The 27563-nt window shown below is 37.2% G+C and overlaps 1 protein-coding gene across 1 annotated transcript in view; it reads left to right on the forward strand.

The window, feature by feature from the left end:
- LOC149205295 (ubiquinol oxidase 4, chloroplastic/chromoplastic-like) overlaps positions 1 to 27563 on the forward strand; it is a 462750-nt gene that overhangs the window by 118979 nt on the left and 316208 nt on the right. Inside the window, exons 3-4 of the mRNA XM_089394977.1 lie at positions 13137 to 13230; positions 13469 to 13584. Of these exons, the coding sequence (XP_089251103.1) occupies positions 13137 to 13230; positions 13469 to 13584 (210 nt within the window). The remainder of the gene's footprint in view (positions 1 to 13136; positions 13231 to 13468; positions 13585 to 27563) is intronic.

Genomic DNA, 27563 nt, shown 5'->3' on the forward strand with positions numbered 1-27563 from the left:
AAAAGTTAGTCGAACTCTGAGAACAAAAAACTTATCCCAGACAGCGACGCCAAAAAATGTTGTTGTATACCGGGTCAAAGATGTCATACGCCGAGAACAAAAGACTTATCCTTGACAATGACGCTAGAAAATGTTGTTGCCTAAGATGCACACCGAAATGTGGGACAAGTCCTCAATCCGACCAGGTGTGGTCTTTAAGGTGCAATGCTTAGAGAAGGGGTTGTCACCTATTCCAAACTCTCTTCGTTTAAGCTCTCTCCTTGCTAAGCTAAGGTGGATGGTCCCTAAAGATGATTTAAAACGAAAACTTGTTAAGGATAACAAGGCCTAGGAGATAAGGAGCAAGGAAATTACCATTCAATATAACTTTAATTAAAGATTGATTAGCAAGTATGAATATTAATGAGAAAATATTAATGGGATATATTCAATTAGATCGATATGACATCCAATAAGATAAAACATGAGAGACCAGTGCCTTTTAAACAATGCTCAAATAAAGTTACAATACTTGCAAAATAAGAAAATGATGCTTCAAGTTACAAGATAGACAATGCTGCAAGACAAGTGTTAGTGGAATGATATCACAATATTTAAATATGAGCCCTAGAAAGACTTGCAAGGTAAATGAAACTTATACTTGTAATTTTAAGAGAAATGCTCAAATAAGATAGAGTTGATATCAATGAACAATGAACAATGAACAAGTAACTGAAATAAGAAGTACAAGAGCAATACAATGTAATATTTGCAAGTAAAATGAAATGTTCACAATTCGACTTGTACAATGAACAAATGCAAGATGAGACAATGTTATATGAGTGTGTGAAACAAAGTGGTCTTGGTAAATTTTAATTATATGCCTAATCTATGGTGAGTTTTCCCCTCAATTTCTCGAAACTTGGTAAGGATTGTGGTGAATTGCAATAAGGTTAGGACGAGGAGGCACTTATTTTGTCATTAATGATACCCGCATAGACTTCAAGGAAACCCATGTGCCTTTATTCCTTCAAGGTCTCGACCATAAGAGAACTACGAGGTCACATGTTTTAACCTTTGCTCCAAACTCAAAGTTATCAAATTGAATGAAAGTTAAAGAAGTATCCTAAAATTTCTATCAACCAAGCTTATGCTTGGAGGTAAATTTTAGAAATGCAAATCTAAATCTACAAGTGCAAATGAGATGCAATGTTAAGCAAATGCTCCAAATGATATTAACCACAATGCTTCAAAAGTGAAATGCTTTAAGTGTATTAGCAATGAAATATAATTCCACCTTAATTGATCAAATTTGGATGTGTTTGAGTGTTAATATGATCAATAAATTCCAAAGAAACAATTGCGAATTTCTAAATAAAGCACAAGTAAATGAGATCTAATTCAAATTAGCTCAAGTATCAATTAGATCTAAAATTTTAGAGAAATAAGGCAAGCGCTTCAATAAAATGCCCAAATGTGAAATGAGTTATGAAATATCAATCAAGAGTATCACTTCACTTGCAATGCAAATTGTAGAGTGTTCAAGGACGAATTGAGAAAATTCGATTTAGACCATGAAGAAAAAGTAATTATGATCAATGAAAATTTGAAATTATGGCAGATATATTACTAAAGAGACTACTTCAACTACAATGCAAATGAGGTCAAGACAAGAGTTACTCAAATGCAAATTTGATAGCGCAGTGAAACCAAACTAAACTAGATTAGAAGATAAGAGATTAGATCCAATAGTTAGAAATGCATGCAAGGAACTAAACTAGCATAATGAGTTAGCAATAAATCAATTAAGAAGCTTTCCTACTAAATGAGGAGAAAGGATACCATGGGGGAAAAACCCGAAGCTCCCACAATAAGAAATTCTTTTATTAATATTACAAGGAGAGACCCTCTTAGACAAGAGAGAGGGTTTCAAAACCTTGAAGAGGGTTTACAAGAAAGTCAACATTTGAAAGAGAAAAACCCCTCTTCAAGATATAATATGACAGCTAGAAATTTTAAAAGCTTGAAGCAATGGATTACAATGAAATTCCTCAATCACTTCGCTCAAACCCTAGCCACTTTAGATGAAGAAATTTTGCACAAAGGAGAGAAAGGGAAACCCTCTATTGTTCACGGCTAAGGAGGAAAAGGCTCCAAAAATTATCTGATCTTAATTTTACAAGCCTTCAATGATCAATTTCAACAAGAATTTGAATTTCTCCTCAAGGCTTTCGCTTGAACTCCTAACGTCCAAGAGAAATTTCACAAAGAAGACAATAGATCTTCTCTTAGACCTGCATCCAAGAGAAAGGAGCCGCAAAAAAATTTCGATTGCCCATCCCAAAAATTGGATTTGAGTTTTCATCCCTCAAACAATGGCTATTCTTCAAAATCGAACTTGAAAACCCTTCAAACCCTAACTGTCTAAGGTCCGCGCAAACAAAAAGAGAGGAGATGGTTTCTAGCCACGAACAAGGGTGGTTGTGCCTTCAAAAACAATAAATTTTGATTTCCTTTTGATCTTCAAGCAAATCTATTTGCAAAACATATTTATGAAGAAGTCCAAAACCAAACCCTCTTCTTCAGCTAGATCTGTGCAAGCCAAGGAGGACAAATACAAGCATATATAAGTTAAATAAAATCATATACAATGAAGGTTAGGTTATATACAAAATTATTCACAAAATTAACAAGTGCTAATCTAAAAGGTATGAGGACACCTTCGCCCTTTAGAAAGCGAAAATAAGCTCTTAAAATAACAGATCTATTCAGTGAAGCGCATTAATATGGAAAAATGGATATGAAATGAGTACTTTACACAATCTATGGCCAAGAAGTCCCTGCCAAATTTTTTGAATGATAAGCCTTTGGAAGAAATCAAGATGGGCTCTTCCACTTCTATTCTTGGGAGTTGGTTAGTTCAACCAAAAATGTCCCTGGAAGCCCAAGATCTAATTCAGGAAAGATCTCTACACACATAAAATAGTTTTGTTAGATCACAAGGAGATAGATAGCACGATGTGTTAAAATTGGCAACTAGGTCCAAACTCCATGTGGGTCATCTTACTTATGGGAGCTGATATTTTTCTTGGATCCCTCCCATCGAGAGGTGTAGGATTGATCTAAAGATCATCCGATTCTGATAAGTATTCATGGAGTTATGAATTTATTTGTGTTATAAGCCAATTCATCAATGTCGGCCAACAACCAAATAAACCCCACATGTGCTCAATGTTTTTGTATAAAAGGAGATGATTTGAGAGTCATTTTTCACACACACTTCTATCTTGATTTCTCTCCACTTGTCTTGGGTTTTAGTGGAAGAGAAATCTAGGAGTGGAAGCCCTAGACGTTGGAGGAAAATAGGTTGCCCTAGACGCAGATAGAAGGCAGCCCCAGACGCAGATGGAAAGAAGCCCTAACGTTGTCCTAAAGAAGCCCTAACACTGTTTAGATATCTTCGGCAAAATCACATAAACAATCTTTTGTCGACGCGTTTCGAACCAACACTGTCCTAAATAAGCCCTAGATGCTGTCCTAAGGAAGCCCTAGCCGCGGTTCCAAGGAAGCCCTAGCTGCAGTGCTAGAATACCCTAGACGCAGTCATCTAAATGAGGTCTGTTCACACTAGGGTAGGCCGCATTTCATAAGGGAAATTCTGGGTCCGATTTGAGGATGGTTAGGGACTGTTGTGTGCCCTAACCAATCCCAGAAATTACAGCAGTAATGAAGTGACAAACAACAACGTTTTTATGGTGTGTTGGCAGCAAAGGAAGATGGGACAGCAAGGTCACATGGTGCTGCAAAGGAATATGGGACAGCAAGGTCACATGGTGCTGCAAACACAAATGGGACAACAAGCAATCATAGGAGCAGCTAAGTCACCTGACATGGGGATTCAGGATTTGTAGGATACGGGGATTTGAGTGTCGGATTCGGACACGTTGACCCCCCAAAACAGGACACATAGGATTCGTTATAAATTATTTTATTAATATATATATATATATATATATATATATATATATATATATATATATTAAAAATTAGAAATTTCTTACACAAATTCTAATTAATAATACAAATTCATTGATTTCAAACATAGATCTTCATCTAGATGTTAGTTTTACTGTTTACAAAGTAAGTTAGTAACATTATAGCATGCATAGTACATACAAAATTCAAATATCTGCATAAACCCTCCCAAACCTCATAAAACCTCATAAACCCTCACAAACCTCATAAACCCTCTCTCCTAAACCCTCACAAACCTCATAAACCCTCATAAACCTCATAAAACCTCCCTCATAAACCCTTACTTTTTTGGGATTCGAATCCCAAAATCGGGACACGACCGGGATTTGATGGTGTCCCGTTAGGACACGTGGTGTCCCATTTTTGGATTCAAATTCCCATCGAATCGTGTCGGATTCGTGGGATTTGGTGTTATGAAACCAGCTCAAGAAAAGATAGAAAAGATAGATCAACGCCTTAGAATTCAGCCTCTTCGAGGGGGCAACCTCCTTTACATTACATAAATGAACAATTCTTCGATGATACAAATGACAAAACCTCTTTTCTATATATAGGAATCTAAGGAGTCACAATATAACCCAGCCGACCTAACAATAATAATATAAAGCCACAAAAATAACAATAGAGGGATTCTATGGGGCACAGTAATAACAATATGGGGGCAATAGGGGCACAACAATATTAATAAGGGGTATAACTACAATAGTAATGGGGTAATCACTAGTATTATAGGGACCCAACATGCCCCTCTCCTTCAAAAAAGTGTTGTCCTCAACGCTTGAGTAGTTCTGGATACTTCTGTATAAAATTCTCATCCTCCCATGTGGAATCTTCATCAGATAAGTTCTTCCACTTGATAAGATACTCTGAAATTGATCGATTTCGTAGCTGTCGAGTTCTTGTTTCTGTGACTGCTTCCGGTTCCAATATAATTTTTCCTTCCTCGTCAAGTTCTGGCAATATTGTTTGAACTGGGAGCTTGTCGCCTATAACCTTCTTTAAACATGAAACATGGAAAACTGGGTGCAATCGAGAAGCTGCAGGAAGCTCCAATTTGTATGCCATAGTACCAATCTTTTGCAACACCTTGTACGGACCATAATACTTTGGTGATAATTTATTATCCTTCTTAGCTTGCTTGAGGGACATTTGCTTATATGGTTGTAGCCGTAGGAATACCCAATCACCTACATCAAAACTTCTTTCACTGCGATGTTGATCTGCCTGTTGTTTCATTCTATTCTGTGCCAACACGAGGTTATCCTTTAAGAGTTGGAGGACTTGTTGTTGATGTTCGATGTGATGTTCCACTGCCTGAACCTTAGAATTTTCTCTTAAATATGATGTGATGGATGGTGGTTGATACCCATAAAGTGCCATAAATGGGGTCATTTTTGTTGCTGTATGGAAGGAAGTGTTATACCACCATTCAGCCAGAGGCAACCATTTGACCCATTGTGTCTGTTTATCAGATACAAAGCAACGAAGATATCCTTCCAAACATTTGTTTACTATCTCAGTTTGCCCATCAGATTGAGGATGATAAGATGAGCTATGAGCTAACTGAGTACCAAGACAAGAAAATAATTCTGTCCAAAAATTTCCAGTGAAAATGGGATCTCTGTCACTTACAATAATCTTTGGGTTTCCATGTAGCTTTTGAATTGTTTCCATAAATGCAGTAGAAACTGTACTGGCTTTAAATGGATGTGATAATGCACAAAAGTGTGCATACTTGGTAAGTCTGTCAACTACCACCATGATGACACTCTTTCCCTCAGACTTGGGTAAACCTGTGATAAAATCCATTGAAACCTCCTCCCAACGTTGGCTTGGAATGGATAAAGGTTGTAATAGACCCGGTGTCTTAATTGTTTCAACTTTATTTTGTTGGCAAACCAAACATTCCGCCACAAACTTTTGAATATCTGATTTAAGGCCATCCCAAAAAAATTCCTTCTTAACCCTGTGGTAAGTTTTTAAAAATCCTGAGTGCCCTCCTAAGGGAGAAGTGTGCAATTCCATAAGAATCTTTTGTTTTAGCTGGGAATTCTTACAGAGGTATAAGCGATCTTTGTACCATAACGAATCATTTTGCCAGCTAAATGTATCAGACGTACTGGAATCTTGTTGTAACTTTCGAATAAGTGCCCACACTTCTTCGTCATTCTTCCATTCCTCCCTTGCTTCGTTTATCCAATCTGGTTGGATAATAGAAATGGCGCACAACAATGCTTCCACATCCTCATCCTTTCTTGAGAGTGCATCTGCCACCACATTTTGCTTCCCTTTTTTGTAGATGATTTCAAAGTCATAACCCAACATCTTTGTGACCCACTTTTGTTGCTCTTCAGAGGATAATCTTTGTTCTAAAAAGTATTTAAGGCTATCATGATCCGTTTTTACCTTGAAGTGTCTTCCCATTAGGTAGGGTCGCCATTTCTTAAGTGCATGGAGTATTGCCAACATTTCCTTCTCATAAATAGCTTTGCTTAAAAACTTTCCCTTGATTGGACGACTTTCAAAAGCAATGGGTCTTTCATCTTGCATTAGAACAACACCAATTCCATTTCCTGAAGCATCACATTCCACAATAAAGGTTTTTGTGAAGTCCGGTGTAGCTAAGACCGGTGCTTGGCACATTGCCTCTTTAAGATGTTCAAAGGCCTTTGTTGCTTCCGGAGTCCATGAAAATGCATCTTTCTTCAATAATGTTGTTAGAGGTGCTGCTATTCTCCCATAATTCTTAACAAACTTGCGATAATACCCTGTCAACCCAAGAAATCCTCGCAGATGCTTTATGGATGTGGGGATTTTCCATTCCTTAATGGCTTTAATTTTGCTAGGGTCTACCTTAACTCCTTCATGAGATACAATATGACCCAAATATTCCACCTCCTGGACTCCAAAGAAACATTTGGATCTTTTTGCATATAATTGTTTCTCCTCCAATAGTTGTAGCACCCTGTCAACATGTTCAACATGATCCTTCCAAGACTTGCTGTAGATTAGTATATCATCAAAAAATACTAACACAAATTTTCTAAGGAATGGTTTGAAAATTGAATTCATCAAACCTTGAAATGTTGAAGGTGCATTGGTAAGGCCAAAAGGCATGACCAAAAATTCATAATGACCCTCATGAGTTCTAAATGCTGTTTTCGGAATGTCTTCAATCTTCATTCTGATTTGATGATATCCTGAACGAAGATCCAACTTGGTGAAGTAAATTGATCCATGCAATTCATCCAGTAATTCATCAATGACAGGAATGGGGAACTTATCTTTAATAGTGAGCTTGTTGAGCTCCCTATAATCCGGACACATGCGCCATGATCCATCCTTCTTGTGCACCAATACTACTGGAGCAGAGAAAGAACTTTGACTCGGTTGAATTATACCAGCCTCTAGCATTTCTGCAACCATACGTTCAATTTCACTCTTTTGGACATAGGGATATCTGTACGGCCTGATGTTTGGAGGAACACTTCCTGGAATCAGATGAATAGCATGATCATGATCACGCATAGGTGGGAGACCTTTGGGAGTCTCAAATACCTTGGAATGATTGTCCAAGACTTTTTGGAGATCTGGAGAAATAGATGATTCCGATGTGGAAACATCTAGCGAACATAATTGTGCAATTACACCTCTTTGCTCCTTTTTTAGAAGCTTTGTCATACCATTAGAGCTGATTATCTTTCCTGGTTTCCCTGCAATACCCCTTAATTCAACTTCCTTTCCTTCCGTAGAAAATTTGATGAAAAGTTCTTGAAAATTAAAAGCTATTGTACCCAAGGATTGTAGCCATTGGACTCCTAGTACAACATCAGCACCTCCCATTGGAATGGAAAGCATTGGGCTAGTCAATACATATTCTCCCATGGATAGCTTGATATTATGGCACTTTCCAGAGCAATTTATTGTTCCTCCATTTGCAATCATCACTTGACACTCTGGTGCTGGATATAGGAAGCAATTCAATTCTTTTGCTACCTTACAATGAATAAAATTGTGGGTGCTTCCTGAATCAATCAACACTATTACCTTTTTCTTCTTGATTTGTCCTTCTATCTTGATGGTTTGAGGAGTGGTAATTCCCGCCAATGCATTACAAGATATGGTTGGATTTATTTGTTCTTCATCTAGGCTTTGTTCCTGGAGTATATCCTCTTCTTTTGACCTTTCTTGCTCCTTTTCTTCTTCCTCTTCACAATCTATGTAGAATAATTTCTTCTCAGCACACTTATGACCTTTAGTGTATTTGCTATCACAACTGTAACAAAGCCCTTTTGCTCTTTTTTCTTCCAATTGTTGTGGTGTCAACCTTATAGGTTGTGGAAGACTAGGGGCAACAACACTTCCGTCTTTATAGTTGTGAGTGGTATGCTTCCTGGTTGCCATAATTTTGCTTTCCATTTTTCTTGCTAACCTGAATGCCTTCTCTAATGAATCAGGTTCCCAAAGGCGAACATCATGTTGGATATTATCCTTTAAAGACCCTATGAACACATCAATCCTATGCTCCTCTGGAATATCTTTTACCCTTATGTTCAATTTTTGGAACTCCTCAATGTGCTCCATTATTGAACCCTTTTGTTTGAGACTTATCAATTGGCTAAAAAAAGTGTTGCTTTTTGTATCCTCATAATGTGCTATCAATTCTTCCGTAAAAATTGCCCAAGTGATAAATTGTTTACGAGAGCAAAGCCATTGATACCATACAAACTGATTTGGTTCCAAATATAAAGTTGCCATACGTACCTTTTGTGTGTTTTGCACATTATTGAGATCAAAAAATTGCTCCATCTGTAATATCCATGTTGCGGGATCCTTGCCATCAAACTTTCTCATATCGATTTTTGGAATATGGTGGGTCTTCGATCCAACATTAGAGTCTATGGAATCATGATTAACATTTCTTTTGTTCGCATCATGAGTTTCCTTTACAACCTTTTCACCATTAGTAAGTATTTCTTGTAGAAAATTTGTCAAATCTGTCTTCAAATCTGCCATGTCTGTTTTCAAATCTGTCTTCAAATCTGCCATGTCTCTCTTCAAATCTGTCTTCGAATCATCCATCTTAGCTTCCATGCCCTTTATCTTAGATTCCACGCCATTTATCTTAGATTCCATGCCATTTATCTTAGCTTCTGTTAGCTTTTGTGAGCGTGACATTTGTTGCACTTCTTCTTGTAATTTTGATATATCATGTAGCATTTCTTCCTCTTCTTCATGAGTCATGCTAGAGCTTTCAGGTTCCTTACTTGGTGTTTGCATTTTCTTTCCTCGGGGCATCAGTTACCGATAATAATGCTTTACTATGCCCTTTGAATTCCTTCAAACCAAGCTTACGCAAAAATTTAAAAAAAAAAATACACACCTTTTTTCACTTCATAGAAGCTTGATATTGAATCTGATGTATCTCTGTAATTTCGGATCATCCAGTTTTGAAATTGTGACCTGTAGTAGCCTTCTGCGTCCTCTTTCCAATGCCACCAGTCTGATCCAAATTGGATTCTCCAAGGAAGAGTTATGCAAAATCTCCCACAGTGACTTGCTTATAGACTAGTTCAGTAGAGCCAACTTGTACGACGTGCCACGAATCACTGTTTCAACCTTTGGCTTTGAAAAAATATATACAAGAAACTACAGTCCGTCCTCTTTCTGTACCTTCTTACGAAATTTCAATCCGATGCTCAGAAAGAAAGTTATGACGATTTTCCCCAAGTCACCTGTTTGGAATGTAATTCAGGAGTCTGCAAAAAGACCAACTTCCTCAGATCATATCTCCGCAAATATAGCGCGAAAAGTTCTGAAATTCGGACCCGAGATTCAGCGCGATGTCTTCTCAAATGGGTTTTTTTTTTTAGCTTCTGAAACATCGCAGAAAAAAAGTTATAGCGAAAATGCCACGATGACCTGTTGGGAGCAGCGAAACCCTAGAATCCAAGGCTCTGATACCAAATGTTATGAAACCAACTCAAGAAAAGATAGATCAATGCCTTAGAATTCAGCCTCTTCGAGGGGCAACCTCCTTTACATTACATGAATGAACAATTCTTCGATAATACAAATGACAAAACCTCATTTCTATATATAGGAGTCTAAGGAGTCACAATATAACCCAGCCGACCTAACAATAATAATATAAAGCCACAAAAATTACAATAGAGGGATTCTATGGGGCACAGTAATAACAATATGGGGGCAATAGGGGCACAACAATATTAATAAGGGGTATAACTACAATAGTAATGGGGTAATCACTAGTATTATAGGGACCCAACATTTGGACACGTGGCCTGTTTTGGATGAATCTGGTTTCATAGAGGAGCAGTAGTGGCACAAGTGGGACAACTGCTAACTAGTGCAACAAAGCATGGGACAACAAGGTACATAGTGCTGTATAAATGCATGGGACAACAAGGTACATAGAGCTGTATAAATGCATGGGACAACAAGGTACATATCGCTGTATAGATGCATGGGACAACAAGGTACATAGTGCTGTATAGATACATGGGACAGTTGTGACATGGCAGCAAAGGTACATGGGACAATGGCAAGCATGGACAACATGACAAGCATGGTGCTGCAAGCACATGAGACATGCTGTATGACAACATGGTTATGACACATGGGACAACAGTGCAGCATAAGGTGCAGCAGTATGATGTGTACAACATGGTCATGAGGTCCAACATTGTGATGATGGGTGCAGCATGGTGCAGCACGGTGAGGTGCAGCATGATGACGGTATGCAGCAAAATGATAGGTGAAAGAGTCACCTTGGAGAATCAGTTGAAGTAGCATGTCTTCAATTGATCTCATGTATCATCTTCTTAGAGATGATCTATGCTCTTATCTAGATAAGTCAAAGTGTTGACTTCTGTTGTAAATGTACTATCTCTCTCTCTCTCTCTGCTGAACTATTGAAGAACATATAAGAAGAATTGATCAAGGGTTTCCCCACATTGGGGTTTGTCCCTGGCTAGCGCCACATCTTGTGTCCTCTTGTCTTCTGCGATTTATGTTTATGTTCTATCTGCAGTTTACTTTAATACTGATGTGATTGCTAATCTGGAAAAGCTATTGAGCTAACTGTGAAAATTGGTATAAATTGCTTTAAGCATAGAACATACCTAAAATTAACACAATGAAATAGAGTCCTAGGGGTTCAACCAAAAACTCACTATAGTCGCTAATTCTAAAGTGTTTCTCTAAACCCAAATATGAATGTAAGATCCCTTACAAATAATAGATCCACAACTAGCAAGTGACATAACAAAAATTTATATGCACCAACAGAGTATTAAGAGCAATAAATCAATAAGATTTTACGATAGAAGACGGAAGAAAAACACCACCAAGCATTAGCCCCCAAAGACTTTCTTTCTATTACTTAGAAAAATTTGAAGTACATAGTCCAACAAAGCTTCACTTAGCGAAGAGCTCGATTCCAAGTTTAGATGTTACAATGAGGAGCTTGAGCCTCCTTAAATAGAAAAAATGAGAGGGATAGATTCCCCTTCCAAGTAGAAAATTGGTCAGGTCCAAGGTGTTACTCAACTTTGACTTGATCCCACAAAGAATTTCGACTTCCTCTAGAAGCCCCTACACAGATCGTGGAGAGAGAGAGAGATATTTTGCTTGAAGGAGTCGACTGATTGCCTTGAAATTGATTGCTGGGGTGGTTTGGACCACTAAAAATTATTTTTCAATTTTCCTTCTCGAAAAATTCTCATTTTATCGAACCAACTTGGACCATCTTCTTTGAAAGACCGACTTTCTGGGTCATTAGTTGCTTTTGTGGACCAACAAATTTCTTTTGGGATTTTTCCTTCTTGATTTGTGGAGATTCTTTCACCTTTTGACTTGATTCCTTTCTTGGGAAAGTCCACATCCTTCTTTAAATATTTTCCACTTGGAGAGAATTTTATTTTTCTCTCATTTTATTTTCCGGCTATTTAATTGCTAGTTTTTGCCAAAAAATGGAAATAATACAATTTGAGGGGTATAGACTAGTGTTGCAAAAATCGTGATATAATTGCACAAGTTTTTCCTTGAAATGATTAAATCGACGATATTTTCATTTTGAAAAATCATCTGTATTTTAAATTTTTAATATATTTCTTGTATTTTTTAAATTTTGTCGTTTTTTTACTAATTTTATCCTGATTTTTACGAGTTTTTATTTTTATAGACCCTTGCCGATTTAATACTGATTGCGATTATTGCAACATTGGTATAGACACATTTTTTGACCCCTAATTTGTGTCTAGATAGAAAGTTGAAGTGTTGATGTCCAATTTTGAGTACTCATAGAGTCATACCCTTTACAACTTCTATAGACAACACTTTTTACATTAGATATTACATAAAAAATCTCGTTCAACAGGGGAATTTTGACAATTAAAACTGACATTCATACTCATCCAAATGCTTCGAAACTTTATGCATGATCTAGTATGGCATTTTACGTCAACTCTATACACTAGGACATTATTTAGTGTTGATAAACACATATAATTAGCTAAGGAGAAAAAGCTCCCTAGAGTGACAAGTCTTTAGCAAAGATCTTAAGCTACCTAGATGTGTTACATGTCTTTATATTCATCATACTAGAATCATTTTTACATCATCCCTGCAGGGCCGCAGAATTTGGGATACAACATGATGACCTGAAGCTGAATGATGATGATAGAGTTCTGAAATCTGACTGTTGTGACCATGATGGAATGCTCTGAAATGTACTTTGACATGGAGTCTTTAACAAATTCATGTAGTTGACACTTGAGTGGTCAACAATGCGTATAATTTGTTTTCCTAACTGTAGAGATACAAATAATAATATACAATTATTAGACAGTACCACTTGTTGCCTACTAAATTCACTGGCCTTTCCTTCTTATAATGATATTGGGTGTGCAAGATTGTTATGGTACTCTTCGATCTGAATGATGTTATTATATCATCTATTCTTAATGTCTTTTACTTGGTTGCACCCAGAAGCACTATTCTCACTCGTTCTAGATGTAGGTTCATCAATGAAGATTTACTTATTTATTTGATAACCTTTGGTGAAAATGAAATTGATTGCAACTTGCCTATATTTGCAGGAAACAGTCATAAAGATTTTAGATGCTTTGTACAGTGAGCGGCACTATGCAAGGTTCTATGTATTGGAAACAATTGCAAGGGTACCTTATTTTGGTATGTTTTATATCGTAAGTTATACTGCAATCAGATCAGAGATTTTCACTTTCTTGATATTAGTACACGGTCTTCTTATTCTAATTGTAATAGCTCTTTCTATCGTATAAGAAGCTGCAATGGTTGTGGTAATAATTAACTCGTGTTTATGATCACCTTGTGTCAATTTTGCATGGTGATTGAGATTTGCTTGCATCTTATTCCTTATAACTGATCAATTGAATTGACTGCTTCTCAGCATTTCTATCAGTACTGCACATGTATGAAAGTTTTGGTTGGTGGAGAAGGACTGATTACTTGAAGGTACATTTTGCGGAGAGCTGGAATGAACTACACCATTTGCTTATCATGGAGGTAAGGATTTTGTGCTTTTACACTTGTGATCCATTCTCATTTTGTTTCTTGATAGATCGATTTCTTATACCTTTTCAGGTATCTCCTTTTGCCACTTTGCATTCGTGAATTTTATGGAGACGTCATTGCAATCTTTGATTTATTTTCCATTTTGAAGATCTTTTCTTTCATAAGGGGTTGTCTTCACATTTGGAATAGAAGGATTTTTCTCTTTTGTTTTTGCAATCTTAATACTTGAATATTCAAAAAGGACTCACTGCCTTTCCATTTTTTTAACATTTGTTTGTCTCTTAGGCGATATGCATCAAGATATAGGCATAATTTCATCATTATTGTTGGAACAAGTTTTTTTATTGTGGAACGAACAAAGTCTGTTCTTCAAGTTAAATACTCCAGAAGATTTGGAATATATCGATCTCCATTGAGATACAAGAATTTATATATTAAAATTTATGAATGAGAATGATACAATTGAGAGTGAGGGTCTTGTACATATAGCTAGGTAAGTACCCTTTCACGAACGATCATCTCTGTAGAGACATGCCTCTTCCCTACTAATTATTAGTTAATTAATCATTGTTTATGTCTATTATTATTTATATTATTTTTACTATTATTATATATATATATATTTTATTCATTTTTTTTTCCAAAGAAAAAAACGAACTTTTTATAATCATGATAAAAAGTTACATATCATATGCCGAAGCATTCCTTTTGCTGTATGATTGAGCATCATAAAGTTCTGCAGGAAGGCTATTCTACCTTCCTTCAGCTAAGAGAGATAGAGCTTCCTGAGCATAGCATGAGCCTCCTCTAAAGAGGAAAACAACTCCTTTCCTCGGCATCATCAAAAAAGAGAGAGTCAACAGTTTCCCATATGTTTAGAGTCCATGGTAATAAAGAAAACAGCAGCAAGCATCTTTTCCTCGGGTCTCCTCTATCGAGGAAAACAACCCAAAAGAAAAAAGATGCCCAAGTCTTGCATAAAACACGAAACATATTTATATATATTTTATTCATAACATTGCCTTCCTCCTCAAAAAGCTTTGTCCTCAAAGCTTATTGATGAAAGGTTTGATCTCTTTTTTCTGTTTCGAATATCTTCTTGTCTTGGAATTGTCATCTTCGTCGAAACAAGACGATATGATGCTCTAAGTGATAGACAAAACTGTCGCACTAAGAATGGATTTGACCATCCTAAATTAATCTTCTGTGGAATCTTGTGCTTACTGGATACTTCGTGTGAATTGTCATCACAAGACTGAATTGTATTGACATTAATAGTCTTCGGAAAATAAGTTTGTTGTTTATGTTCAAAGTGATACAAATTTGTATATTGATTGAGATGTTTGTTCCTGTGATTCAGATATAGATAAAGAGTTCTTTTGGTTTGTCTTTCCCCTATCATGTGTGTGGCAGTGTCTTGATTTACTTCAGGTGATGATGTTGTTGAGTTGGTTACAAAACCTTCACTTGGGGTGTTTATCATCTGAACTGCAACATCTAAGTGCGTCTTTTCTTCAACCAATTTGCCTTCTTCTTGAGTTATGATATTCACTGGATCAGTATTTATTCCTTTCTCTTCAACTTGGACTTCTACATTTGATGCTTCCTTCTCGATAAGCTGTTGTACCTTGTTTTCCCATGACTTCTTGTCCTTTTTAAGCTTCTTAATTTGCGTCAGTGGTTTTTCACTATGGTCTTTAAGTCGCGAAACTTCATTTTTTTCAGCAATGGTCTTGTCAACTTCTCTTTACATATTTTGAAGTACTATTTTACCTTATTGAAAAATCACTTTTGAGATATCTACTATGTCTTCTAGTATTACTAAATTCGGCTTCACTGTAACATCTTGTAGCATTATTTTTTTCTTCTGTAAGAAAATGTCAAAAACTTTTTTTCCGTATTCAGGCTGAAGGAACCCAGGGTTGCCATCCAGGGTGAACCTAAAATAATGTCACCTTGATCGCTCCATAGGGTTTGAACTGTGAATTGTGATACAAATGTATAATCTCCAATGTTTAATTGTAAATTGGTTATGTCATATTTTTTGTTGTCATAACAGTCTAATTTTTCTATTATATTTGACTCGGGAATCACTAATTGGTTTGCGATTTTAGGTTTTATATAATTTTTATCTTCAGTTGGCGAGATAGCGATAGTAACATCTTTTCCCGCAATAGACCCTTTAATTCTAAATAGCACTGAGGCATAGTTATATTTAGTTTATGGGAATCTTCCAACCTTTATTTCTGAACTAGACTACATTTTACTCAACCTTAGGGTTTTAAAAGTAACCCTTTTTTTTATTAATCCTTCCAAACCTAATAATGAATCCTTGATAATCCTTTTTCTTAGAAGAACCAATTTTTTTTTAATATTTTTTTTAATATAGTTTTTTCTTTCAATTTTTTTTGATATATATATATTTTTTTTTTTATAATGACCAAGGGCCAATTGGCGAAAATGGAGAAACTCCAACATGTGTAGCGAATGCTTTAGTTTTTACCTCAACAAGGTTGACAGAGGATTGATGGCCAAAGGCCAGGATCAAAGAGCGTGGCTCTGTGCAACAGTGGAGCGGCAAGAGGATCGAACAACTCTGATACCAAATGGAACGAACAAAGTTCGTTCTTCAAGTTAAATACTCCAGAAGACTTGGAATATGTAGATCTCCATTGAGATACAAGAATTTATATATTAAAATGTATGAATGAGAATGATACAATTGAGAGTGAGGGTCCTGTATATATAGCCAGGTAAGTACCCTTTCACGAACGGTCATGTCTGTAGAAACATGACTCTTCCCTACTAATTATTATTTAATTAATCATTGTTTATGTCTATTATTATTTATATTATTTTTACTGTTTTTATATATATTTTATTCATAACATATTGATAACCTGGTTCACACAAATGAAAAAAGAAGGAAATAGAATATACCATTCACAATGCAATAATCACATCGAAGAATGACCATTGGTTGATTAGTGACTTCTAGAGTTGCATGAGGATATGCCCCCATCCTTTAGACTCTAGAGGGTCAGAAATGAGCACATCCCCATATAGGGTGTGTCGGTGCTAGCATTGGGACATCCCCCTCATTTAAGAGAAATTTCCCTGAAAATAGGGGATGCTCCCTATTACTACCCGGATTAGCATCCTTGGCAAGGTTTGGTCAAGGTGCTAATCTGTAAGCACACAAGTGATATACCTACTGTCACTTCAACACAATCTCCTCTCACTTTAGGCCAACTCCTACCATGCCATGGAGGGTTTCCCAATACCTAGAATCTATATTGCTTCATCAACAAGTTAGAACTTAGTAGACTAGTGCCCAAAAACCCTATCTATGATGAAGTTTAGGAGTTAATTAAAGAAAAGTGCTAAATCTGATTTATAAATGAATAATGCAGAAAATACAAACCAGCTCTTGAGAAATAGTGAAATACTTCAAATAGATACTACCTTTAATGTCACAAGTTGAGGTAAGGGTTCATACACCAAGAGAGACGGTTTATCCTTGAATTCCTTTTGATCGTATGACCAAAAAGAAGACAAACTTGCTGCTGTCCTGTACTTCCAACACCTCTAAATAATAAAAGTCTACAGAAAACACAAGGTTGGAGTGCCTTTTAAGAAACCCGAGAGTGTGGAAACACACCAAGATCAAGTACCCATGGTTACTAGTGCTAGGGCTATGAAAGATGAATGAAATAACATCCCGTCAACAGATTTATGCAATAAAATATGAATGTACAACAATTTGAAACATAAATTGCATAAGTCGGAAGGCTAATCCCCCTATGGTCAAGGGAAGATTGTTTCCCAATCAAGGTTTAACACATTCCATCTCTTTGAGAGGTTGAAAACACTTCTAAATAAGATGAATATGCAATAAAAACCAATCAGAAGTGAAACTAGAGTTTGTATGGTTAGATTTCACCTTGTTCTCTTCAAACCCTAGGCTGGGGCTTCATAAATCCTTGTACAAGGTTGCTGCAATTTTATTCCATATTTATGAAGACCTTGGAAAACCCTCAATAAATGATGCTAGATAAAAAATAATCCACAAAAGAAGAGGGCCGCTTTGTTCTAGGCTGCTAGATGTGGGAGAGGCACAAAAGCCAAACTTCCACATTCTATGAGACTATTTTTAGTTTTAATATTTTTGATTTTTTTTGTATTTCTATTTTTATGGATTTTCAATAATATAAATATTAAAAAAAATAAGAACTTGAATTTTGTAAAAAATGGTTAGTTTTTGGATTAGGGCTTAAATGCCTTATCTCTACTAGTGCATTTGGGGTCAAGATGAATTCTCCTTTTAAGTTGGTTACTCAATGGTTGTGGATTAGGGCAAGGAAGGTAGAACCCTAGAAGTTAAATTATCTCTGTGTTTAATCAAGACAAGTGATGGAACCAAGGCCTACAAGAAGGGATCCCTCCAAGGGGAAAACCTTCAAACATAAAATCAACTATGGAATGAAATAAAATCAAAACCCTTATTGAGGAAGCCCTAGGGTATGGCCCAACAAGGAGAATTAATTCTTACATCACGCCAACAAGAGAGAAGTGAGAGAATTTACCCTAGACATCTCCCTCCAAATGACAAAGTTGTCCTTCAATGGATTGATCTTGATACCCTTGTAGTATTCTTGAATTAACCAAAAAGTTGCCTTTAAAAATATGTAAAGTAGGCAATAAAAAGAGACTTCAAAGTTGAAATATTACATTATGGAAAAATTGATATCAACAATTCACAACAATTTGGGAGGAGAGTGAGCTTTCTATTTATAGAAGAGGCTGTCATCTTATCTTATCTTATCTCAACATATCACCCCCTTTTTCTCCTTAGTAAATGTCTAAGAAAGCTCAAAAAAGGTTGACTTGTCATCCACAAAAGTTATGGAGACTAAATCATTACAAAAAATTGATTTTACATAGCTTAAAGCTCTTGAAAAGAGGGAATGTCCCATTCAGAGAGGTTCATCTTGTTTAAAAAGGAGGCCAATTTGCACCAATAGCCCAACATTCCCCTAAAAAATGGCTTGAATTGACTTGGGAGTCAATTTAGTAAGGCAAGGAAGGCTCAATGTTTCTCTTAAGATGCTCAATGCTTGCTTAGAGTTGACCTTCGACCTCCCAACAATTGCATAGAAGATGGAGAGCTCCTTGCTTTTGTCCAACATTTGCTAGCTTTAATGATTTAAAGCTTGGCTTGCTTGCTTTTCTTTTGATCTTGGTCCATGGGAGTGACCCTTGCTTGATGTGACTTTTGCTTTGCTCAAGAAAGGTGCCACGTTGTCCTATTTAACCCTCATGGCTGCCCCAAGAGGGGTCGCCCCACCTTTAGTGATGAAAAAATGCTTGAAAAGGCACTTTGAAGAGAGCATTTTGGGTGCTTTGACTTGGAGATGACTCGGATTGCCTTGGAGAGTGCAATGAACCTTTTGCCTTGCCTTGGAGAATGTGAAGCATTGCCTCATGGAGCACAAAATCTTCGTGAATTACGAGACTGACATGAAGAATGATGACCATGTCTAGAGAGTTGTGCATTTGTAATGTCCCCATTTTCAGTTTCCTCTATAGTACAGCCAGGATGGATTTCTAGGGTATGTGCTAGCCAGGTCATAGGAGCAAGAGTACATCATCAGAGGTCCCAAATGGATTTTGAGGATTTTTTTGGGGTCCAACGACATTCGCTTGGCATATTCCATCATCAAGGTCAGTTCCGTACAATTTGCTTTTGGTTCCGATGCATTAAGATAATTCCTGTAAAACGGGGTTATTATTGAGCCCAACTTAATTAATTACACTTAAGGTGGCATTCCAGGAGGAATATTTGATGGAACACCTTAGTGTAATAGATCGTTGGAACAAGAACGAGAAGATCTAAGGGATGGGATGATGATAAGTGACTTCCAATGGCCAGAGAAAGTATGGTTGGTGATTTAATATTTTCTCGGATTAAAAGTGACTTTAATTAATCACTTAATTAAATAAAAGAATGGGAAAAATTAATTAAAGGAAGAAGGCCAAAAGTGACTTAAGTAAATAAAATAATATTAAAAAGTTACTTAGATGAAGTCAAGGGGGAGCTTCTAGAATAATAATAAAATAAAATATTTCTAGAAGATTGGAGATCTATCTATCAAGCCTTTTAAAGGAGGAGGAGGAAATCATTTGGGACGTCTTGGATTTGTGTATTGTCTTTGTGAAGAGTTTTGAGAACTTGGTTCTTAGGATTTAGGTAGCCCTAGGACGGAAACCCTTAGGTGATTTGGTGAGGGTGGGCAAAACCCCTCTCATCATACAGAATTCACAGGTGCACTTGTTGATTTTTCAGTCAATTTTGGAGGCTGGGTTAGCATTGGAGCATATTATTTTGGAGGCCAGTTTATTCATCTCAATGATGTTCATGTAATCTTATATTTAGTAATTAAATAAAGCTGAGTTTTACAGTATTCCTTATGAGTTTACAACATTCGTGGCTTTCACATTGCAAATCTGTTTTATTTTTGTTGTAATTTCATTGTGCATATTCTACAATTGTTTGGAGAAATTTATGGTGAAAATTTTTAAACAATTTTCTGAGAGATTTAGGCAAAAATATAATCTAGGATATTACAGAGGTATCAGAGCTGTGCATCCTGCCAGCCTGAGGGTTTCTTATTTGCAGATCAGCCCGTGGATTATTTTCGGGAGTGCCAAAGAGAAATTAGTTTCGGTGATTCTTTGCAATCACCCTAGCTAAAATCTCGTCAATTGCGGTGGTTCTCTATAGCCACCCTAGTTGGCTTATCATTGGATTGCAGGTGGACTATATCAGATTGAATTGCTTCAGATCTGCGCTTCTTTCTAGAAGATCGAATGCCATTAAAATTTGCGGGAGTATTATGGATTGAGTTAAGGTCAATATTGTTGGAGATATCTTCCTACAGGCCTTGTGAATCCTTTCGAATTACTGAGGCTATGGTCAGGTTTATGCTCCCATCAAGCTAATCGAATCTTGATCTATTGATGTGTGAAATTGCCTCTGACATATTAAGTGTTTGACAATTTCTATGTAATCAAATTGTTGAATTAATTTGGCCAAATTATTTTCTTTAAAAAGGAGGTCGAGAGCTAAATTTATATAAAAGGGGCAAATATTGGTCGAGCGCTAAATTTTTATTAAAGAGACAAACATTATTATTATTATTCAAAGGTTGAAATACTCTTGCTTTTTGAGGGCCACATACCCCAAATCCTTGAGGAGGATGAGTTGGCTAAATCTGAAGCAGAGATCGAATACACTTTTTTATGGCCAGATTGCCTTTGTAATAGCTATATTGAACCCTTGACTGGAAGAGTACCAAGTTTAATTATGAGCAAGTATTCAAATTCTTAAGAGGCCGAGAATAAGAGCAGAGGGTACTGTGTGTATTGCTAGGTTGCATGAAACGGGGAAATAGGTACGAGTTTCCGAAACAGGAAGCGATACGAAACGTGACCTCCCCAAATTTTGGAAACGGGGAAACACGAATATATATATATATAGATGTGCAATCATAAAGCATAAATGATACATTATAATTTATTACACTTAAACATTAAGATTTAATTTACATCACATTTACTCATGAATGATCACATAATGAAATAAAAATATCGGAATATCCAAAAGCAACCTTTATTATATATCCAAATATCAAAATCAGCCTTTATTTATATTAATATATGACGCTGCAAGTACAATAAAGACTATAAGGCTGCAAGAGAGAGATCCAAATCAGGATTTTCTACATCCACATCCCATTCTTTAGAAGGACCACTGTTGTATTGGGAGTCTCCTACATAGTCGAACGACCTTAGTGCTTGGTTCCTTTGCATAGAGGGCTTGGTTCTCTTGATTAAATACAAGTTCCATACTCTAGTACATGATAAAATCCAATGGAAAAATTGCATTCCCTCCAATCTTGAAATCCTGAAAAACAGATAAGTCTGCTAGATTTTGAGTGAGATCTAAAATTCTACTTTCTCCATATGAAATCCAATGGGGGCGAAACCACTCTCAAACATCTTGAGTCATTTCATGGTAATGTTAAAAATTTAAGTAAAAGGATGAAAATTCATCCTTTTACTTTAAGAATTTAACATTACCATGAACTGCATATGCCTCAAACTTCTTGATGAACTGCATATCAACACTAGGGCAAAAATTCACTTTTATAACTTTAGACACGCATCTAGAAGCAACTAGAAGTCACTAACATACCCTAAAAATAAATTTAAAAACAAATTAAAACAAAACACAAGTTAATGAGGAAACGTGGGTCGTACGGCCGTGAAACACGTTTCCGGCCGTACTGGCCACGTTTCCGTTTCGGGAAATGTGGTAGTACGGACGGAAACGTGTTTCATGGCCGTACCAAACTCATTTCCACGTTTCGTACCAGTTTTCGTACGAAAACGGACCTCTATACCACGTTTCCTGCAACATAGGTGTATTGGTTAAGTTGTGGATTGAGACTCTTGAAGAACAATACCAAAAAGGAGGAAGGGCGAATTCTAGGTATGAGTAGAACACGAGTTTCACATTTATTTGTTGGACGAGTTCATACACTGGGTCAAATTCCTTTATTATGGGTCAAGTATATATTGGCGTTTTCTTTGAAGTGTTGGGAGCCACTAGTTGTTGGTATGAGACTGCTTTTCTCACTGTCATATCACATAAAATTTTGCTGAGCGTATAGTGTCAAAAACCCTATTGAAAAGAAGCGATATTAATCTTTGTTTTAGGGTCAAATCTACACTTTATATGCTGGTCATGTTGTCTTGTTGAAGGGTTCATTTTTTACACTAGAACAGGTCGAGTTCTCTCTGTCACTTGCTGGTTGAATGTGCCATCAACAAAGGTCGAAATCCTAGTCACATAGTGAGCCCAAATCAGTAAGATTGTTGAAGGGGGCTATCAGAAGGGAGCACATGGTATTGTCCATTTGCTGAAGGTGTCCTGTGATATGTTTGTGGCTATAGCAAAGATTAAATAACAGAGAAATGGAAGGGCCATTCTCTTATGTTCCACGTTGCTGAAGTGAACTTCAAGCTTGAGCTTTGTATTGTTGCCATATCTTGTATCACGTGACGGGTTCCTTTCCTCTGCTATTTGCAATGTATATTCCATTATCAAGTTAATATATGCTTTGTGCACTTTCCAACTTGTTATAGAGATATCCTGTAACAATAATTTGTGCTATTTTTGAAGTATGATATAATGTATTAATTGTTGGTTAAAGTCTAGTTTTCATATTGGTGAATTGTATATTTCCAGTCAGAGATGTTAGACACCTAATCCTCTGGATTAAGGTTTGGTTAGTGTGTGTTATGGTGATCAGTGGTTAGAGTCCAAGAAAACCCAGAAACTGAATCAACGGTTTTCTTGTTGTATTAATATGTACACTATGTACATCATTCATAGACATCAATTAATAATATAGTTGAGTTGGTTTCCAATATTGTCCGTCTTACAATGGTCTTAGAGCAGCTTCACCAAAATATGCAGTCGACTATTGGGTGCGCAGTTCATACCATCTTCTGGGATCTTTTGCCACTTGTTATTTGATCACAAACTGATACACCAGCTGCTACACGCAGGACACAACAACGAATTAAGCCTAACCTTCGACCCCAACTTCTGGTTGCTATTCATATAGTTACCTTCGTGGATTTTTTTGTTAGTGAATAAGCAGGGCTGTTTTCAAGTGACACCTTTGCACAAACAATAGAACAAGAGATTCCCTTAGGTGTTGCTTGAAAACGGCCTTGCTTATTCACTAACAAAAAATCCACGATGGTAACTATATGAATAGCAACCGGAAGTTGGTGTCGAAGGTTAGGCTTAATTCGTTGTTGTGTCCCGTGTGTAGCAGCTCGTGTAGCAACTTGTGATCAAATAACAAGCGGCAAAAGGTCCTTGAAAATGGTATCAACTGTGCACCCAATAGTCAACTGCATTTTTTGGTTAAGGTGCTCTGATACCACTGTAAGACAGACAATATTGGAGACCAACTCAACTATACTATTTACTGATGTCTATGAATGATGCACATAGTCTACATATTAATGCAACAAGAAAACCGTGGATACAGTTTCCGGGTTTTCTTGGACTCTAACAACTGATCACCATAACACACACTAAGCCAACCTTAATCCCGAGGATTAGGTGTCTAACATAAGATGAGAAGACTGAGAGCTCTAAGATTATAAGAAGACGTCGACATAACTTTCAGTGTCTTTTATATACAACTTGTATGATTTTTTTATCTTGAATATTATCTGTCTTACAAGACAAAATTAAGCAAAAATGATACCTACAACAGTATGTCTTTTACATGTTTGACAAAATTAACCATATAAGACATCCGTTAAACTCAACAAAATTAGTTGTCATTGTGGGGCATCTTCCTAGTGATTCTAAGTAGAACAAGAGGGGTTGCGAGCCTAATTTCCCAGGCCAAGAATACTCCAGGAGGGACCGAGATCTTCATCACTTTGTGGAGACCGAAGTCTTTGAATCCTAGAACGAGGAGTAGATCTGTATTGTGCACAATATTTATAGTTGGAGCAAAGTATTAGATTGGAATTTGAGTGTGGATTAGTGACTTTGAACCATATCATCTTGATGGAAAAATACATTGTTGAAAGTGTATCAGGTTTCTCATTGTATTTCTCTTGAAGCTGTTATTTGCCCCAAAACAATTACTGTGATAGTATTTTCGCTGCTTATGATTTGTTTGACAAAAGTTGTCATTGAGTTGTCTCTTAAATTCACAGTTGCTCAAACGTTTTCTGAGTTGTTTGCAATCTGTTTGACAAAACTTTGAGTGCAAACTGTTTGTAGAAATTCATCAATGATAATTGTTGAAGATTTTGGAAACATAAAGTTTTTGGCCTACTATACTGCTATTGTACTTTTTAAAGGTTTGGGGCTAAGCAGAGTCTATGCTGAGAGGATGTTGTACCTTAGAGCCTAAGTGATTGCTAGTATGTATTGCTAAAACTAACATTTGAATATATCAAAGAGTGATGACATTTTGCTGAGATTATGCCAGTAATAAAGTTTGTAAAACGCCTCCTAAATCAGCATAGTAGTACCTTAGTGGACTACAATATAGACCAAAGGAAAAAGTATAACAACAAACCCTTCTCAGAGGGTGACCATGCCATTCTTCAACAAGAGCAGCCAGGGGATTTGCAGAAAGAGCAAGAAATCAGACACAAATTCTTTGCACTTGGGACAAATTTGAAATTCATGAGCGCTACATTGAAATCCCTTTTCAAATTGGAAGAACTAGACTCACTCCTTTCCAAGGTAAACCATTTATGTTGGAAGAATTTAAGTTCGGCTCTCAAACTAGCCATGTTTGCTCTATTACAACACAAGTTCTTGGAGCACCCTTGTGAAGGGGTTAAACTTTTGGTTGCCTCCTGTCTTAGTAAGATCATGAGGCTAATCTCTCATGTACCCCCTTACAACGATGATATCATGAGGGGAGTCTTCCAACTAATAGTAGAAACCTTTCAAAACTTGGATAAAAACATGGGTCCTACCTTTGGGAAAAAGCTCAAGATTTTAGAAATCATGGTTAGGGTCAAATCATATGACATCATGGTTGATCTAGAGTGTGATGATTTGATTCTTCAAATGTTCTGATGCTTCTTCAGCATTAAGGAACACCATCTTGATATGGTCAAAACAAACATGCAGTCCATTTTCTCCTCAGTTATGGGAGACCGTGATGCCATATGCAAGCAACTGCAATTTAAGTTGTTGGCTACTTGGAGGAAGGAACAATTGGTCTCACTTGCTGCTTATGAACTAGTCAAAAGGTTAGTTGAGTAGAACATAAAACTGTTAAGAAGACAACGAACCAAGGAGGATCTGTTGAGGATTTGTGGTGATGACGAGGAAACAAGGGTCTGACCATGCAACAAGAATGAGTTAAGGAGAAAACGTCTTTGATTCATTTTCAAGGAACATTAGGGGCCTAAACACTCATGCTTGAGTGACACATAGGAGATGATAGTGGTAGATTAGGAGGAGATTCAATCGAACCTTTTTGATGAGGATTCTTCTATTGTTAAGTCCATCGATTTTCATGAGGATACCTTGCAGAAGCATGAGCAGGCGTGTGGAGATGTTGACAACAATCTTGATATGCATCCATGTCTAATGGATGAGTATGAGGAGCAACAAATTGTCTCCATTAATGAAGAAGACCGAGGAGGCATTTAGAGTGATGAGCTATGACTGATGATCTAGTAGGGAGAGCACATGTAGGAGTATGAGTTAGATGAGGATGTTATGCATGATGAGCTATCTGTGGAGAGGCAGTTAGAGAGGCTCATGTTGAGCCCATGGCGGAGGAGGATGAGCGACCATTTTTGGGGCCAACCGTTGATGAGGAGTAGACAGATGCATAGGCAACCAACATGGTTGTGATACTTTCAGATGCTAGTTTGTAGGAGGAGATAGAGCATATCAGGACAAATGTTATGATGATGAAGCAACAGATTCAGTCACTCTTAGGCACTATCTTGTAGGAGATCAGTACACTAGAGGAGCTTTGAGTAGCATACGACAGGTCAGGGGCCAAGTTGTCTAGCATTGGGGAATAATTAACATCCCGAACTAGGCATTTTCCAGAGTTGTAGAGTAGCCCTCTTCAAGGGTACATTAATAGAGCTTGTAGCTCACCTTTATACACTAGAGGGGAAGGGGCAGAGTCGTCCCTATTAGTTGGCCGAGCAGAGAAGCATGGGTGGAATATGGAACAACATCGACATGATAGACTTGTTCCATGTCCAGGCATTCTGGCATTTGATCCTTCTCATCGGATGGATTGGAGGGAGATTATGAGTTAGAACTTGGTATCCTATTGAAGGAGTGATATTCTTAGTCAGGGGCATAATGCAACAAGGGCCCTTAGATACTACAAGCTCTAGTTGACAATGGGATGAAGGTCGAAAGTTCATTAGCTTTTCCATTGCACTAGCCCAACATCAACTTGGTGGGTTTCACCTTGGTCTATGCCTAGAGTTGGATTGGAGAGAAGTTGGTATTCAATTGATAGAGCAAAATCTCTAGCCAGAGAAAGAGCACAATTAGAGCCATGGGGTATGGGCGATGATGATTAGCCATTGTGGCATTGGGATCTATTGGTGGCAAGGTGAGCCAGAGATTTCTTTGGGATCCTGGTATTAAGGGATCCATGCATGATTGGATGACGCGAAGGCATGTGACACAATGGTTTGTATGGGATCCTGGTATTGGTGTATAGTTTCCTTTACAATGGTTAGATATAGATTGCTCAAGGGCAAACAATCTTGGCGTGGGAGGAATTGTAATGTCCCTGTTGTTTGCCGCCTTGCACTCACACCTAAGTTAGTGAGAAAAAGCCCTTAACCCCACAAGTGTGGCTTGGTGGCAAAACTAAGATATGGGGTTCTCACCTATTCCTAACTCTCTTCGTTTAAGCTCTCTCCTAGTTAAAGCTAAGGGGGGTGGTCCCTATTACCCACCATTTTGTGGGTGATATCTCTAGGAGATTTTTTTTTTCTCCAAGATGGTCCTCAGTAGGCAGCGAACAACGCCTTACAACCACTAGCTAGCTCATTGTGCCATTTCTCCACCATTTGAGCCAACCATGTGGTCCCTCACCCATCTGCCATGATCGTATGTTTGAAGGTGGGCCTCCCGAACCTAAAGGTATGCCTTGTCATTTGGTAATTGAGTATTGTAGTTTGCTTACCATGGACACTTCTAGGCATGGATTAATGGGGGGATTCGGCGGAAAGAATGGGTTAGGTCTGTGCCCTTGTCCCCTAGACCCCTTTTGGATATTAACCTTGGATTCTAATTCCGTGGGATCTCTTTTACTGACCATTTGGCTTTAGGGATGGTATTTCACGGGAAACCTCGATTTTGG

Source organism: Pinus tabuliformis, chromosome 1_2, assembly GCF_031772625.1.
Source record: "Pinus tabuliformis cultivar Carrire ecotype Pingquan chromosome 1_2, CPIR1, whole genome shotgun sequence".
Lineage (NCBI taxonomy): Eukaryota > Viridiplantae > Streptophyta > Pinopsida > Pinales > Pinaceae > Pinus > Pinus tabuliformis.